The following is a 15,688-nucleotide window of genomic DNA, read 5'->3' as shown; positions in this document are numbered from 1 at the left end:
ATAATGCTGCACAACCCAGGACCGGCCCCCCATGGGTACACCCCTTTGCTGTCTTAACGGGGGTCATGGGCAGTCGCTGGGGAAGAGGTTCAGCAGGTGGAGGAAAGGAGTTTTGCCTTCGAAAATGGCATCTTTTCCCAGTTTAAACTCAATGTTCATGTTAACTCAGATATGCAGAGACCACGGCAGCCTTGCAAAGAGGTTGGATGCAAGGCCTCTGGCCACTTGCCCTGCAGGTAAGAGGCCCGAATCTGTGAACTCTGAGCCAGGAGCCAAGTTATCTGGCAACTGCTGTCCGGTTCAGTTGACAGAGATGTTCCTCCTTCCCCAGGGACAGGTGTCCCTCAAAGCTCAGTGTCATCGACATCAAAGATCAGGTTTGCAGGGCACAGTGTGGAGAGCAGCTCGCCCTTCCCAGCAGCTGTGCAGGGGAAGACCAGCCGCTGATGAGCTCCAGCAGGATGCATCCCTTGCTGTGATGGGAGGCAGTGAGGAGGAGCTTGGAGCTGGCAGCCAAACACTGCTCGTACTGAGTCTGGGGAGCAGATGGAGCAAGCTGAGAGCTCTTTGCCTCCGTCGCCTCCCACTTCCAGGCTCCCCTGTTGGCTCCCCTGTGTCCTGGCTGGCTCCCGCAACAATTCCCAAGCCTCTTGTAGGAAGGTTTTGCTGGCCCTGGGCAGGAAGGGCTAGAGGCAGAAGAAGATGGTCACCACCTTGTTCAGGACTGGCGAGCCCTGGCAGATGGACACTGGGCTGGAAGGACAATTGCTCTGCTCTGGTGGGGCAGGAAAGCTGCCCTGCTGGGATCTTGGCTGGTGGGGCCCTCTGGCCCCCAGAGCCCAGCGGAGTGGAAATGAGGCACTGCAAGATGAAGCAGGGATTTACTGTGTGTGTTCCTACACTTCAATGAATACTCCCTGCTGGTGGCCTCCCAGCAAAGCCTCCACCCAGGGCAGGCCACCACAACAGGCAGGAAGGCACAATATCCCCACTCCGGGTCACCCTTGCATGACTGGGTTTGAGCACAGAGCTGGGACTTGCTGCTCACCGGAGCTCTCCTGCAAATAGGCAGGAACAGAAGGAAAGCAGGTGTTGTTCCTGCTGGTAGGAGTGTCAGTGCAGGGGCCAGAGCTGATCCCTCACGGCCCTTCTCACTCCTGGATCACTCTGTGTTAGACTGAGGTCTTCAGCCTCTGGGGCTTCTCCATACCCAGCACGCGGTCATAAAACAGGCAGAGGCAACCAAGGAGGAGCTCTGCTCCCCGCAGGCAAGCCCCCCTGGCAGAGCTGGGGCCCTGGGCCAGCCAGCCATCTCCTTTGCTAGGCTAACCTGGCTGCCCTGAACGCTGCAGACCCCAGGCCGGTGCTGCAGCAGGAGCCCTGCCTGCCCCTGTTTTCGGTGGCTGCGTGCTGCAGGCTGGAAGGAGGGGAGCAGTCTCCTCCACCCCTGCTCCATGCAGCGGTGCCGCAAAGCCCAAGGGCTACGTATCTGGGCCATGCTCCATATAGCATCCATGGGGCCTTGCTGGGCTCCCAGGGGCTGTTGTGTCTCTCTGATCAAGGGCAAAGCTCCTCTGCAGCCTCCACTTCTTGTCCCTCACAGATGGGGTGGGAAGCGGCTGGGTTTGGCTTAGCGCTGTTAGGGGCACGAGTCCTTCGCATCCCTCCAGCCTGCTGGTGCTCTGGGGCCAGACGGACAGCACTGATTCTCGGATGCCCTTACTCATCCTGTAGCTCTCCAGCTGCTAATGGCCTCTGGGAGGACGCCAAGGGTCTCTCCCTCCGAAAGAGCTGCTTTCAGGGCCTGCTGGCCAGGCCCACCATGTCCCCCCTCTCCAGCAATTAGCAGGGGGGGAACGAGTGGTTGCTGGTGGGGACAGGATGCTGCGTGCGCGTCCTGCTGTCATGTTTGGAGCAGGACCCACAGCGCATTGCCCTGCAGTGATTCATGAGCAGCAGGAAGAGGGAGAAAGACTCTTCTTCCCACATTTGGGGGCAGGATGAGGGCAGGAGAGAAGTGTTCCTCTTGGGAAGGACATGGGCCCATGTCCCTCCTAGAAGAAGGGGGTCCCCTGCAGCTGGACGTCACTGGGGCAAAGCCAGCTTTTAATGCCTGCTGCAGCACTGCCAGATACCCGAGTCATGGTCCTCAGTGGCTCTGCTGCCAGCCTTCCTCCTGCAGCAGCTGGGAGCAGTGATGCCCCCAGCACAGCCCCGCAGAGCAGCAGGACTCCCCGCATGGCCTGGCCAAGCCAGGATCCGCTCTAGAGAGGAGCTTGGGGCAACTGGGCTGATCTGAGCTCCCAGGAGGGCTGTCTGTGCCCTACCTCCATTTGTCCATCTGTCTGGATGCATCAGCCCATGTCTGCCTGTCTCTCCCCGAGCCTTGTGCCTACTGGTGTCTGTTTGTCAGTCCGCACTGCTGTTCCGCACTGTGCCTGACTGGCAACCTCCCTGTCTCCGATTGCTCCTGTCTATCCATCTTTCTGCCTGACACCCACCGCCGCACACACTGCCCTGCCTGCCCCCCTTCTCCATCTGTCTGTCTGTCCCTCATGATTAGATTTTCTCCTCCACACTTTTTTCCTCTCCTTTGGAAGCAGTCTGGAGGGGACCTTCCTCCATCTCTGCGTTAAGCGTGACCCGAGGGCCGGTGCTCCCGGGTTCATGGACAGCAGCCAGGCTGCAATCTGCAGTGAGGCTCTATCCAGCCGGGAGAACTTCCGCAAGGAGCCTCCTGCAAATACCTAGGCAGGAAGCCGGCTGCCAGCGCTGCCCAGAAACTGCACAATCACGCCTGCCTCCACAGCACCACCAGCCAGAGATTTAAAGGGAGCTGCAGTCATTTGCAATGGGCCTTGAGCATCCGCATGCTTTCAAAAGCCTGCGCTTCGGGCTTCCATTCCCTTGTTGCCTACCCTCACGTGGGTGGGGGCTGTGGAGGAGACACAGCCCGCGGACATGTGCGGCTGCATGTGTGTCTGTGGGCACATGCGTGTGCACGTTGTTACGTGCTATGTTTGGATGCAGACCTTCTGCTTGCATTTTTTGCAGCATGGCAACATGGCAACATGCATGAGGTGTCTGCGTGTTTGCATTGCATTGATCTGCAAAGTTGTGCCATGTCTTAAATCCTGTTGTTAGATAGCTGTCAGTCTGCGCCCTCCACAGTCAGCAGTGTCATCGCGTGCAGGTGGTACGGCTGTGTTTAGTGCCCACGGTCTGGGTCCATTTGACACCCAGCTGCCACAACAGGTAGGACCAGGCCTTTGCCTTCTTCACAGCAGCAAGCTCACCCCCTGGGAAGCCTGCTCTGCACTCCCAGGCATCACAGCACCCCCAACCAGCCTGCGTCTCAAGCCCCATTTGGGGCAGCATGCCCACAGCCCTCTTAGCGAGAGAGCACCCGGAGCCAAGATTTTATCGAATTAGCAAAACTGCCGCTGCACAGCCAGCTTGCAAAACCTCAGCACTCGAGTGACACCTGGGATCAGGTTCTGCTGGAGCAGAATATGACTTTTCATATCAACTTTCACAGTGCCAGGCATTTTTGTGGAGCCCAGTGAGGGGGTGTGGGAGGGGGTGAAGATGGGGCAGGCCGTGCTGCAACCCTCTGCTCCATCCCGGGGTGCCTCAGGGCCAGATCCCCAGGGAGATCAGCTCCCTGACTGCTGCCCTCCTCTCCTGCTCTCCCTGCCTCGCCCCAGGGCAGCGAGGAGGCCTTTCGCCAGGCTATCCTCCGGGTCCGAAGAGGTTTTCCCGTGCGGAAGCGGCTCTGCTTAGCCCCTTCCCCACCGGGTGACTGGTGACGGGAGCGTGCGAGGCGCCAGCCCTCACTGAGGTCCTCGCGGCCCCCAGCGCTTGGCCTGAAGCACGAGGCGCGGGGCCGCCGGCGCCACGGGCAGAGCTCCGGCTGTGTCCGCTCCCCGCGCCGTGGGGGGATCGCGGGGGGGGGGGTCTTTGCTGCAGGGCTCCGGGGCGGATTGGTGCAGACGGGGGCAGCTGAGAACCGCGGCACCGCTGCTGCAGCCAGGGGCCGGGGCGCGGCGGCGGCGGGGGGAGGGGGGGCGGACGAGGGGGGGGTGCCGGGGGCGGGCGGCGGAGGCGGGACCCCCCCACACCCCCCACCCGCGCCGCAGGGCCGGGGGCCGAGCCAGCGTGACGCCGCCCGGCCGTGATTTGCTGGTGCCGCCCGCCCGGCCCGGCCCAAACTGCGGGAGCGCCGCGCCGCGCCGCCCACAGCGCCGCCGGGCAGCACCGGACAGCGCCGGGCAGCAGCGCCGCGGCCGCCGCCGCCGCCGCCACAGGTAGGCAGTGCGCTGCCTGCTGCCCGCTGCCCGCGGCGGCAGGGGTGGTGGGGGGCCGGGGCGCCGCGCTGCCCGCGGGGAGGCTGCTGCCGGGGGGGGGGCGGCGGGCGCGGAGGGAGATGCTTCGTTTCTCTCGTCCCATCCGTCTGCCTCTCTTTTTTTTTTCCCCCGGCTTCCCCACCCTCCGCCATCCCCGACAGCCCCCTCTGCGACCCGGAGCTCCTCAGGGTGGCGGGCACAGAGAGGTGCCGTCGCGGCGGAGTGGCCCCGGGCAGGAGGTAGAGCCCACGGCGCAAAGCTTTGCTCTGCGAGAGCGGGAGCAGCTCCGATGTGGCCGTCCCTGCGAGTCCTGCCCCCGCGGAAAGCCCCCGGGGGTCAGGCAAGAGTGAGGGCTCCCTGGCTAACCCCGCTCCTGTTACCGCTGCCAAGAGGAGAGAAGGGGTACAAGGGACCAAAGGGCCCGAGGGCAGGAAGTCTAGGAGGTCTAATTCCTTTGTATGTAGATGGGAGGAAATCCCCTTCTCCAGGAGCTCATTTGCACTGATTTTCTGGAGAAAAGGCTGGTTGTGACCTAGAGGGTGTCCTGGGTTGTCCAAGGAGATGTGGGTTGGAGCTGAGAAGTGTTAAAGCGAGGGGCAAGGGCCAGCTTCTAGGAATCTGAAGGAGACTCAGGCAGTCTCCTCCCTCATGCCCTTGTCCTCCATATGAAACCTCTTGCTCATCAAGATTGAACAGAAGGTAATTTTTATTCCTGGCCTGGGTTGGGGGTTGTGGTTTTAGAGATCCTTCACAGCTTCACAGTGAGCAAATGGGTTTGGTATTTCCTGCTCAAATGTTACATGAAAAAACCCCAAAAATGCAAAATAGAAAAATGCAGCTGACTGCAGTACAGACAGTTCCCAGCTCTTCCCCGAATGCTTAGTCAGGTTCAGATGGGCAAACCAGGTGTCCGTCCTCCCCTCTGCATGCCTTGGCTCCCAAAGGGCTGGACCCAGGCACACATCCCCAGCTTGGAGGACTGACTGGAAGCCATTTGGTGTGTCCTTCAGTCCCAGTTTCGGCTTCACTGCTCCCCCACCCTTTCCCTCCGCTCCGCATGTCTGCGGCTAGATTCCCCGTGCAGTTGCTTGGCTGGGCTGCAAACCTTTAACTGATTCCTCTCAGCTAGCTTAGGCTGTCAGCAGGCCTGCGGTTTTGACCGTAAATCTGCGGGCACCTTACCAGTGCAGACCGCAAGGCAGCCTGGAGAGAGATGGGCTCCAGACCAGGGACTCTCCCACCCCAAAACCCTTCCTCCCCACGGCTCGGCAAGCTTAGCTCAACCCCTGGAGACTTGGTGCCATCCTCTGGCAGTCTTGGTTCCCTGTCTGGCTGCCTCCTCCCTCCTTCTCGCTGCTCTTGGCCCCTTTCCCTCACTGCATTGCAATGAGTCATCTTTGCTGAGCTCACCCGCTGGTGCTGCGGGGGGGGCTGGCAGGCCTGGCCGCCCGCGGGCGCGGAGGGAGGGTCCCTCACCTGGCACCGCGCCGCCTGCAAGCCATGGCGGTCTGGCCGTGATGTGCAGGCCCGGGGACACGTCCTGGCTTCTCCTCCCTGTCCCTGGAGCAGGCACCCAGCCGGGTGTGGGGCAGAGCGGGGGGAGGGCTGCAGGCACAAGCCTGGCTGCGGGCGGCTGCAGGTCTGTGCCACGCTAATTTAATGCCTGGTGTGCGGGATCCAGACAGGGAAAAGGGAGCGTGGCTGGCATTGCCTAAGGATATGAAAAGGTGATGGGAGCCAGTCACTGATTGCCCTGTTCCCTAGCTCCTTGGCAGGGCCAGCCTGGCTCTGCTCGGCGGATCAGATATCATGACTAGGAGCAGGCAATGCACCATCGTCCGGGCGGGAAGATGCTCTCTGCCCATCCTTGCCGTGTGTGCCTGCTTGTGCGCATCTGCGCGCTCACATCTGCATGCCGGCGAGATGGTCCTGGCTAACTGCCTCCCTCTCTCCCTGCCCAGGCTCCCTGCTCACCGACAGCCGCCTCCGGGCACCTCGGCGCAGAGATGAACCCCACCGTTGGCATCGCCGTCTTCCTGACAGGTATGGCCGGTGGGCGACAGATCCCCTCCCTGCCATCTAGCGACCTTGGCCCCGACCAGGCAGACACACACAGCAGCTCTCAGAGCCGGGAGGAGCAGGGCTCCAGCATCCCCCGCGCAGCATGGACGCCAGGGACCTGCACGCAGGTGTCCAGGACCTGCGGATGGGGCATGCTGGAGCAGGGAGGGCTTGGGGCACGGGGTGTCTGGGGAAGGGGCAGCTCGGCTCAGCTCTCTCCAGGGTGGTATTCAGCACCTGGGAGGGCTGGGAGGCTGCATGGGCATCCCCAGGGCTCACCGCTCCCTGTCCGACCCCTGCTTGCCTCTCCAAGTCCTCCAGGCCACCCACTGCCAGATGATCAAGGACCTGAGTGCCTGCCTGTTGGGCCAGAGCCTGCGGGTGGACTGCCGTTATGAGAACAAAACCAGCAACCCCCTGACCTACGAGTTCAGCATCACCAAGGACAACAGGAAGCACGTCATCCACAGCACCATAAGCGTCTCCGAGAACGCCTACCGGGGCCGGGCCAATGTCACCATGCACAAGAACCTGGTGTGCCTCTACCTGCAGAGCTTCACCACCAGCGACGAGGGCGTCTACATGTGCGAGCTGAAGGCCACCAACGACTACACCGGCAACCAGATAAGGAACATCACTGTCATCAAAGGTGAGTTTGGCAGCGGTGCCCGGCCTCCAGCTCCCACTTGGCCCCTCCTTCCCACCTGCCCCTTAGGTAGGCAAGGCCAGCAATGAAATCCATGACCCCATATGATGTTTCCAAACCATCCCAGAGCCCTGTCAGTGTTTCCCAAGCCTTATGTGCCCATATTCAGGACAGCAGAGCAGACAGCCCAACAGATGACCTCACTCTGCCCCATTTCAGTCTGCCTCCCCCACTCTCCTGGGCCCCAGTCCCAGCACTGGGCGCCAGATAGGCCAAACCAGGCAGAAAACCGGGAGCCCTCTCGTAGGCGATGCTTCATCGTCAGTCCCAGTAGAGGGGCCAGGTACACTGGGAAAGCACAGAAGAGGCACGTGGTCTGGAGCGGGAACGCCGAGGGGATTTTCCATACTCATTTCCCCCAGGAACAGTCCTCCCATTGCAGAGCCCCTTGTCTCACCTGGTGCCTGTCCCCTTGTCACCTCGGTCAGGCAGGGGCAGGGTTTGATGTTTCCCAGGGGTCTCCATGCCCCCAAAAGCTTTCCTGCTATGAGGGCACAAGGTGGGAGGGGAAACTGAGAGCAATGGGCCAGGCCAGGACTTGCTGCACGTCCGCAGCAGAAACCAGGCAAGAAGGTGAGTCCCAGCACCCCCTAAAACATCCAGCCTGATGCCTGTTGCGGGGGGATCTCATGGCACCTCCTCTCTCCCTCCCCCTTTCCCCTCCTCACAGACAAACTGGAGAAATGCGCCGGCTTCAGCCTTTTGATCCAGAACACTTCATGGCTCCTGCTGCTTCTTCTTTCCCTGCCTCTCCTGCAAGCCGTGGACTTCGTGTCCCTGTGAAAGGAAAAGCACACACACTCACACACCTACACACACACACACACACACACACACACACACACAGAGCCCCCCACAGCAAACCTGCTCCCCCCCCGCTGGAACGTGGCCCGTGGAAAGAGAAGCCGAACGATTTGAAACGAGTGCAATCTCTCTCTATGTTATCTCTATATAGCCGTATATCTAACGCTAACCCCCGTCCTGTGCTGAGACCTGCCATCACACGCACACGCGCCCCCGGCACTGCCCCGCGCCCAAGCATGGTGGCTCCGCTAGGCAGCGTTGCTTCTCCCATCGCACCTCCCCGAGTTCGCTCCGGCTGCTGGGCTCCTGCTGGGGCACCAGCCCTGCGGAGCCAGCTTCTCCCGTCCCTTTAACTGTCATTTTTTGCCTGTTTTCACCTGGGGAAAGACAGCTGGACTAACAGGTAAGAGAGAGAGGGGACGCGGCGGTGTGCAGAGGGGTGTCCGGGCTGGGTGCAGTGACCACGGCCCCCGGAGGAGACGGGGCTGCCGGGCTTCCCGACCGGCCCTGGCCACTAGTGGAGTGACTGGGTGACTTCTCAGCCTGCTCCTTCAGTCCTGCGGTACCCCCGGCTGCAGAGGGGAAGCTGAGGCTGGGAGAGGGCGGGAGGGGAGTCCTGCTTCCGAGCCCACGGGGAAAGGAGAGAGGGTGCAGGGAAAGGGGTGGTGCAGCTGGGAGGAGGGAGGGAAGGGAAGCAGCTCTGGGAGAGACGCACCAAACGCAGCTGCCTCCTCCGGGCTTTTTCGGGGCCCTGGGAGGGGTCTCGCTGCAAACTTGCTTTGGAATTGAGTTTTTCCTAATCTGCTTTTTTTTTTCTACTGAGCTGGAAGTGAGGCCTCCAGGCATCATCTGGTACTTTGGGGCTGTCCGAGCCCGAGACATCCATCACTTGCTCTCCCTGGGGACCAGTCCTTAGCTGTGACGAGGGGAATTGCTGCCAGCACCTGCTTGCGGTGGAGGCGGGCAGAGCTTCTCTGAGCTAGCGGCAGCCTGGCCCTCGCTCCCTGCGGAGGCCCTGCCTTCGCCCGAGGTCCTGGGGCTGCACCAGGCCAGGCTGGTGGCATGGAGGGGGCTCCCCTGAGGGACCCCAACCCCCCAGGTCTCCGCAGGGAGGTGGTCGTCTACCCTTCTCTGCACGTCTTCCCTGAGGGGATCGTAGGAGACACCTGAAGGTCCTGATCCCTCTTCAGTGCCTGGCCCCGAGCCCCCCCCAGGGGAGGCTCGGCAGCCTTCCTCCAGCGCAGTCTTCCTCTGGGGTCCAGCCGTGCCAGGCGCTGGCAGAAGCCCACGTGCTCCCTCCCTCCTCTGCCCCCCACTCGCTCCCTCTCTTTTGGCGTTTCCCTGTCTCCACTGAAGAGCAGAAGAGGGCTTCAGGGCAGCCCAGCTTTTGGCCACCACTTCAGCAAGGCTGGGACGTTCCCGAGAGCGGGGCAGGGAGCGGGAGCTTTCCCCGCGGCCCAGGCCGTGCCGAGAGGGCAGAGAGCAATTTGCGACGGCTGCCGATCCCTCCTTGCTTTTCTCCGCACGCCGCGAGCCGCCCCCCGCCCCGCTCCGCTCCCCGGCTCCGGCTCCGGCTGGCCCTGCCTGCTTGCTTGCCGCGTAGTGCTGTGCGCAGCCGAGGCTCGCTGGTGAGCGCCGGGGCAGGCGCCGAGCCCAGCCCGCAGCGCACGGCTGCATCTCGAGCCTCATTTTTTTGTGAACATTTGTAGTTGTTCCCACAGCTTGTCGTACAAGAAACTTTGTCAAAGGGGGGTTAAAAAAAGGAAAAAAAAAAAAAGGAAAAAGAAACCCCTACCGGAAGCAACAAGAAGAAAACCCATCCTTCAAGAGTTTCCCTCTGTCTGCACAATAAAACCCTAGGTCGTGTGCTGGAGCCGCGTGTCTGTGGGGCGCGGGGCGAGGGCCGTGGTGGGGCTCGGCCCCGCCGCGAGGGAGGGAGGGAGGGGGCAGCTCGTGCTCGCAGGCGGGGGGCAGGTGCCCTCGGCCCCCTTGCTGGGGCGTCCTTCCCCGGCACCCTTCTCCCGAGCCCCATGGGGAAGAAGCGGGGCCGGCAGCAGCCTGGCCTCCCCGGGGAGGGCAGCCCGCCCCCAGCGGGGCTCCCAGCGCCGTGGTCCCGGCCGCGCGGGGGGCAGTGTGGGGCTGCCCCCATTCCGGCCCCATTGTGAGCTCGGGGCCGGCGCTCCGGAGTCACTCACACCACCAGGACCGGGGCGAAGCGGGGTAGGTGGGTCAGGGCACCCCGGGGCTGCATGGTCCCCCCTGGCAGGATGCCGGCCGGGCACCCCCGGAGGGGTCATGGGGGGGGGGGTGTCCGTCCCATCAGCCCAGGGCAGCTTGGGCTGCAGAGGGGGGTCCGGGCCAGCGCTCGGGGCACCTCCTCCGGGGGGGCTCGCTGGTGCCGAGGCTGCGTGCGGGAGCACGGCTGAGCGCGCACACGCGTCCCAGAGCCGCCGGCCGCGGGGCGGTGCACGCACGGCGGTGCACGCCCGGTGCCCGGCTCCCCTTGCTGCACGCTTGCTGACGTGCGGGCGGCACGTGCGTGCACGCTCTGCCCGCAGCGCTCCGCCAACGGCCCCGTCCCCGGCACCCTCCGAAGCGGCCAGGAGCAGCAGCGCAGCGCTCCCTGCTCCGGGCCGAGGTGCTGCCCAGCGGGGCAGGGACGGAGAAACACGCCTGCCCCGGGGTTTGGGAGCAGGGCCCTGCCGCCACCCCCTAATACCGCTGGTGACCCCGCAGCAGCCTCCCGGAGCTACGCCCCGGCCGCGACGCTTCGCCGGCGCGGCCCTCCCTGTTCCCGGGCAGGAGGGAGGAAAATGCCGGCGTAATTGCATCCCGCCTCATTATCCGCAGCAGGTGCTCGCTGAGTCACGGCCCACCTGGGTGCAGGCGCGTGGGGCGCCCCACACCGCCCTGGGCGGGCCGGGCTTGGGGTGCAGTGCCAGGGCCGGGTGTCCCCTGGGTGCCCCCGCTCCCAGCCTTGCCGCAGGCCTGGGGGAGGCTCTTCTCCCCCCTGCTCGCCCCAGGAGGAGCGAAGCCCAGACCACCTCCTCCCCTCCCCTTGCTGCCCTGCTCCAGACCCTCCCGGCAGCCACGGGCTCCCCCTTCCTTCTCCGCCCAGCCTTCCTCCCCTGGACCTCTTCTCCCTCCCCAGACCTCTCCCCATGCTTACCCCAGGCCCATACTTACCTCGTTTCTGCAGCACCCCTCGCCCCTGCCCCGGCTCCCCTCTCGGCCTGCCCTGCCGTGGGCCACCAGCCCCCCGGGCTCACGTCCCCTTTAAGCCTTCCCGAGGCTGGAATGCGAGAGGAGCATTTCGGCGCCGTGTGAGGTCAGATAAAGACACTATATTTATCTAGCCGGTAACCTGAGCCGTGAATTTCTGCCGTGGCGTTTTTACGCGGCCCCGCAGCCCTCCAGCACAGCCCCCTCGGGCCGTTTCGCCCAGTCCCTGGAGGGTGGAGGAGCCGAGCCGAGCGGAGCCGTGGGGCGGCCCGACCGCCCGCAAACAGGTCGGGCGCTGCCGGCCCCTCTGTATCGCTTGCTCCGCTCCAGCCCCAGAGGAAGCGCCCCGGGAGGCAGGACCGGCTCCCCCCGCCGAGCCCCGCGGCCGCCGTGCCCCGTGAGCAGCGCTCGCCCGCAGCCGTGCCCGCCTTGCCCCCGTGACCAGCCGCCGGCCGCCCGCCCGCCCAGGCGCCCCACACGCAGGTGAGTGAGGGGACCGCCGCGGGGACGCTGGCGCCGGCACCCGCCCGGGGCCGGGGCATCACCGCCGAGCGGGATCGGAGGCTGAGACGTTGCAAGGAGGACTTGGCGAGACTCTTCCCCCTTTTCCTTTGCCTGGGCAAAACCCTGGCGGGAGGTTGCTGACCACTTCGCCTCCAGAGAGCTGGCCAGGTCCGGAGTTCACGCGCAAAAACTTGGCAGCTCCCTGCTCGCCGGCACCCTCCTCGTCCCCGAGGGCAGGCAGAGCTGGCCGCTCGGGGCGCTTCCCTGGGGTCCCTTCTTTTTTTCCGCCCACAGACCTCAAAGCAATGGGTCTTACGTCAGGCTTCCCCCTGGGTCTGGCGTTTTGCTGCCTCGGGGGTGGCCCGGCAGGAGGGGTGAGTCGCAGGTTTCGCAGCCAGGCGGGTGGGTATGTGTCAGCAGCTCAGCACGAATCCAGGCCGGTGACTCCCAGCCAGCACGTGAAGCGAGTTGGAGGGTTCTCAGGCCTTGTGCCTGCTAGGGGGATGCCTTTGCTGCGGGAAGGGCCTTGGCTGGGCTCACCCCGGCAGCACGTGTGACCTTAGCCCTGGGGGCGAGTGTGAGCGACACGGAGGAGCCCTGGAGCTGCGGTGGCACCCGTGCCCTGGACACCGGTGCTGGAGCAGGGCTGCCGGCAGCGCCCCAGGGCTCTGAGGTCTCTCTTATCTCCCATGGGTGATGCAGGCCTCTCGCGGGAGCAAACCCACCGGAGCACATTCCAGCCAGGGCTGCTCGGGGCTGCCCTTCCCCGTGGGAAATGCAGCTATGCCTGGCCTCACTTCCTCGGGGAATGGGCAGGGGGCTGCCCTGACCCCTATGGCACCATCGGGACGTGGATGTGGAGTCCCTCCACCCCAAGCCACGTAGAGGTGTCCCCTCTGCCCCCGCTGTCCCCGAGACTGCTCCCCCAGTAACCTCCAGGCTGGGACATCGTGTCTCAGGGGAGGCGGACACAGCTCCAAGCCTGCGTAAGCAAGAAGCAGCTGTGCCGTAACACCTTGGAGCGAGCTGGGACTGTGTAAGCTGAGCCGCCCGGGTGCTTCACGGGCCACAGAGGGGACACGGCCTTCGCCAGGGCCTGGGGCACGAGGTCCCGGGTGGAGTACAGCAGCTGGAGAGGGAGCGGGGTGTCCGGGGAGCATCCTTCCCTGCTCCTCTGCCTCCGGGGTGAAGGCTTTGCCTCCCCGGCAGCCCCGATGCTATCCCAGCCTGGAGTTTTCCCGTCATTCCCATCCCTTAGGAAGGCTGGCCGGAGCTGGAGGCCGGAGCTGGAGGCTGGGGGAGGATTGCCCAGCAGGGAGAGCCGCCCCTGCGGTGCCCGGACTCCTGGGCCCCCTCTCCGTGCCAGCTGCCGCCCGGCCGTATGATGACGGACCGGACGTTCCTGTGCCTCAGCTTCCCCGGACGCCCGAGGAGGATAATGAGGGTGCAGGAGGCCTGACTCAGCGGTGCCGGCCCCAGGGCTGTGCCAGGCGGGAGGAAAGCTCAGCATTATTGTGGGCAGGGAGGGGCCACGCGGGCCGGGAAGCGATGGGAGGAACCGGGGTTTTCTCACACCCCCTCAGCTCCTCCGGCTCATGGCACGCTCCCGTCTCCCGCAGCCCTGGGGTCCGGCACGGCGTGACGCGGGGACCGCGCAGGGCAGGAGGTCGCGGTAGACGCAGCAGTCCCACACGGTAAGGTCGCTCCCGTCCTGCAACAGGTTAGCGCCCGCGCCCCGGCCAGGTTCCCGTTCCTGGTCCCCGCGTCCCGCTCCGGGCTGCCCCGCATCTCCAGGGCGCATCTGCGCTGCGTAGCCCTGTCCCGCTGCCAGAAAGCACCTGCCGCGCTCCGCTCCGGCGCCAGCGCCTTTCCCGGGGGCAGAGCGCCCTGCGCGCACCCAGGCGAGCCGCTGCCGGCGGCGGTGGTGGCGGTGGCGCGACGTGCCCCAGAGCGGAGACCCCGGCGGGCAGGGGTGCAGGACGGGCTGTTGCACGCTCGGCGCTGGCACGGCTGTGCTGCGCCGGCACGGAGGCGGCCGGCCAGAGCCAGGGCTGCGGCGCCTCGGCCGGCCAGGGGACGCAGAGCGGGGCAGCGCGGGGGGGTCTCGGCTGCTCCGTGCCCCGGCAAGGAGGGCAGCCAGGCGGGCGCTTTCCGGGAGCCGAGGGGCTCAGTCGCTCTCACCCGGCGCCGTCAGCCCCCGGGCCAGGGCGCCGTGTCCCTCCGAGCGCGATTCCCCACTGCACGTATCAAATCCCAGCCGGCAGAGCCGTCCCCGGGCCCTCCCAGTGCTGGCAAGGGCGGCCAGGGCCTGGCAGGGAAGCGCCGGGCGTATCGCGGGAGTATTTGCCTGGAAGCGGATTATTCACCCCTCCGTTCCCAAACAGGTCTGTGCGCTCCGGCTTGCTCTCGCTTGTAAATAGTTTCCTCTCCGCTGCGGGATGGTCGCTCCCTCCGCAGTAACAACAGCAACCGGGACGCGGCCGGCCGGCCACGAAGCTGGGCCGGCGGCCAGGAGGCCCCGGTGGCCGGATGGCGCTCCTCGCTCACCGCCGTCTCCCAAAGCGCCCCCGGGGCCACCCGCGTGCCGGGCTTAGCCGGGCCGGGGGGAGCACGGGAGCTGACGCCCGCGGCCCCCTCGCCGGCGGCCTCGGCCCCGGGCCCCGCGGAGGTGGCTCGTCCCGCGGCGCCGCGCTCCCTCCCCTTCCCTCCCGCCGACTCCGGTTTCACGCGGATCGGTTTCACCCGGCTGCCGGTGGAAAATGCAGGGCACGCGCGCCCCGTGCCCAGGGCAGGGGGAGGCCCGGGGCCGGCACCCCCGGGGGTCCCGTCGGGCTGCCGCCGGGAGCCGGGGATGCCTGGGGCCTCCGGGGGTCTGGCCCTGAGCAGGACGCCTGGGCCCCCACCAGTCTGGGGCAGGGAGAGGTTTTGTGGCGGCTCCTTCCCTCGCTGGGCACGCAGCGGTGCCTGTCCCCACGCCTGGATGCGCCCCACGTGCCACGGGGCCGGGCAGGGCAGGGCGCCCGTCTCCGTCACCCCCCGGCCGGCGCGGCTGACGCCTGGCGCGGGGCCAGCGCGGGTCAGAGCCCGCCCAGGCTGGGCTGGGAAAAACGCTCCGAATCAGGGTCGTCTCCCTGGTGACTGGAGACTCTCCGAGCCACATGAGCCGCTGTCCTGCCGGGGACGGGACGCCAGGCACCCGGGGCAGCCCAGCGCGAGCGCCGCCGCCGCTGCAGAGCCCGGCCGGGGCTGCCGGCCCACGCCTGGGCCAGCCGCGGCCCCGGGGACAGGTAGGGCGCCGGCCACCCCGAGAGCCAAACTTCCCTGCCGCCTCCGGACAGCCCTTGTCTGCAGGCTGCCGGGTTGTCCCGTCCCTGCCTGCTTGCCGCCCCCCTGCCTGCGGGCTGGGGGTGCTCAGGGGGCTGCAAGCGGGGGCAGGAGGAGCCTTGGGGACCGGTGCGTCTGCGGGATGCACCCCCGGGCAGGGGACTTCGCTGCCAAACCGCCCTCTCTGCCGTGCCGCTCCGGGTTTGCTGGGCTCTGGGCTGGCTCCGCGTTTGCTCCGGGCGCCTCCGTCGCTGCCTGCCGCCCTTTTTCCCTCTCCTGCCCTGTGGGGAGAAGCCACTGGGTCCTGCGGGGTCCGAGCTGGGCTCTCGCCCGCAGCTGCCTGGCCACGAGGGCTCGTGTCGGCCTGAATTATTGATGGGAGCAGGCAGCGCGCAGCCGCGGCGGGGCCCGGGGCAGGCTGCCGGGCTGCCAGGCCCCCGGGATGGGGGGCACCCCCGGCCATCCTCACGCAGCCCCCCAGGCCCCGGCGTGGGCTGCAGCTGCAGGACGGCACGGGGATCATCAGCCCCTGCCACGGGGAGTGGGGATGGAGAGCAAGGCCTCCTGCGCCCCTGGCCCCTGGCAGCGGCGATCTCGCCCGTCCCGGGGTCTCCGGGCGAGGCGGGAGGCGGCGAGGTCCCGTGGCCGCTGGCGCTGACCACCGGGCTCTTCCCTTGCAGTCGATGCCTCCAGCGGAGCGTGCTGAGCCCCGGCCCGCAGC

The 15,688-nt window shown here is 66.0% G+C and overlaps 1 protein-coding gene across 1 annotated transcript; it reads left to right on the top strand.

The window, feature by feature from the left end:
• Positions 1–4,202: 4,202 nt before the first annotated feature.
• Positions 4,203–8,033, top strand: THY1 (Thy-1 cell surface antigen). The gene is made up of 4 exons (XM_067310117.1): positions 4,203–4,307; positions 6,308–6,389; positions 6,721–7,056; positions 7,784–8,033. Exons 2-4 carry the CDS (start codon positions 6,353–6,355, stop codon positions 7,894–7,896), a joined length of 486 nt encoding a protein of 161 aa, XP_067166218.1. The 5' UTR covers positions 4,203–4,307; positions 6,308–6,352; the 3' UTR covers positions 7,897–8,033.
• Positions 8,034–15,688: the final 7,655 nt, after the last annotated feature.

The sequence above is a fragment of the Apteryx mantelli genome, chromosome 23 (assembly GCF_036417845.1).
Source record: "Apteryx mantelli isolate bAptMan1 chromosome 23, bAptMan1.hap1, whole genome shotgun sequence".
NCBI lineage: Eukaryota > Metazoa > Chordata > Aves > Apterygiformes > Apterygidae > Apteryx > Apteryx mantelli.
The sequence above is the reverse complement of the archived record's forward strand: the minus strand, read 5'-3'. Positions and strand labels throughout refer to the sequence as shown.

Excerpts from the sequence above, each read along its gene's own strand:
- THY1 (XM_067310117.1), top strand. The coding sequence starts at position 6,353 with ATGAACCCCACCGTTGGCATCGCCGTCTTCCTGACAG. Across the intron at positions 6,390-6,720 it reads CATCGCCGTCTTCCTGACAG|TCCTCCAGGCCACCCACTGC; the intron begins GTATGGCCGGTG and ends TGCCTCTCCAAG. Across the intron at positions 7,057-7,783 it reads GAACATCACTGTCATCAAAG|ACAAACTGGAGAAATGCGCC; the intron begins GTGAGTTTGGCA and ends CCCTCCTCACAG.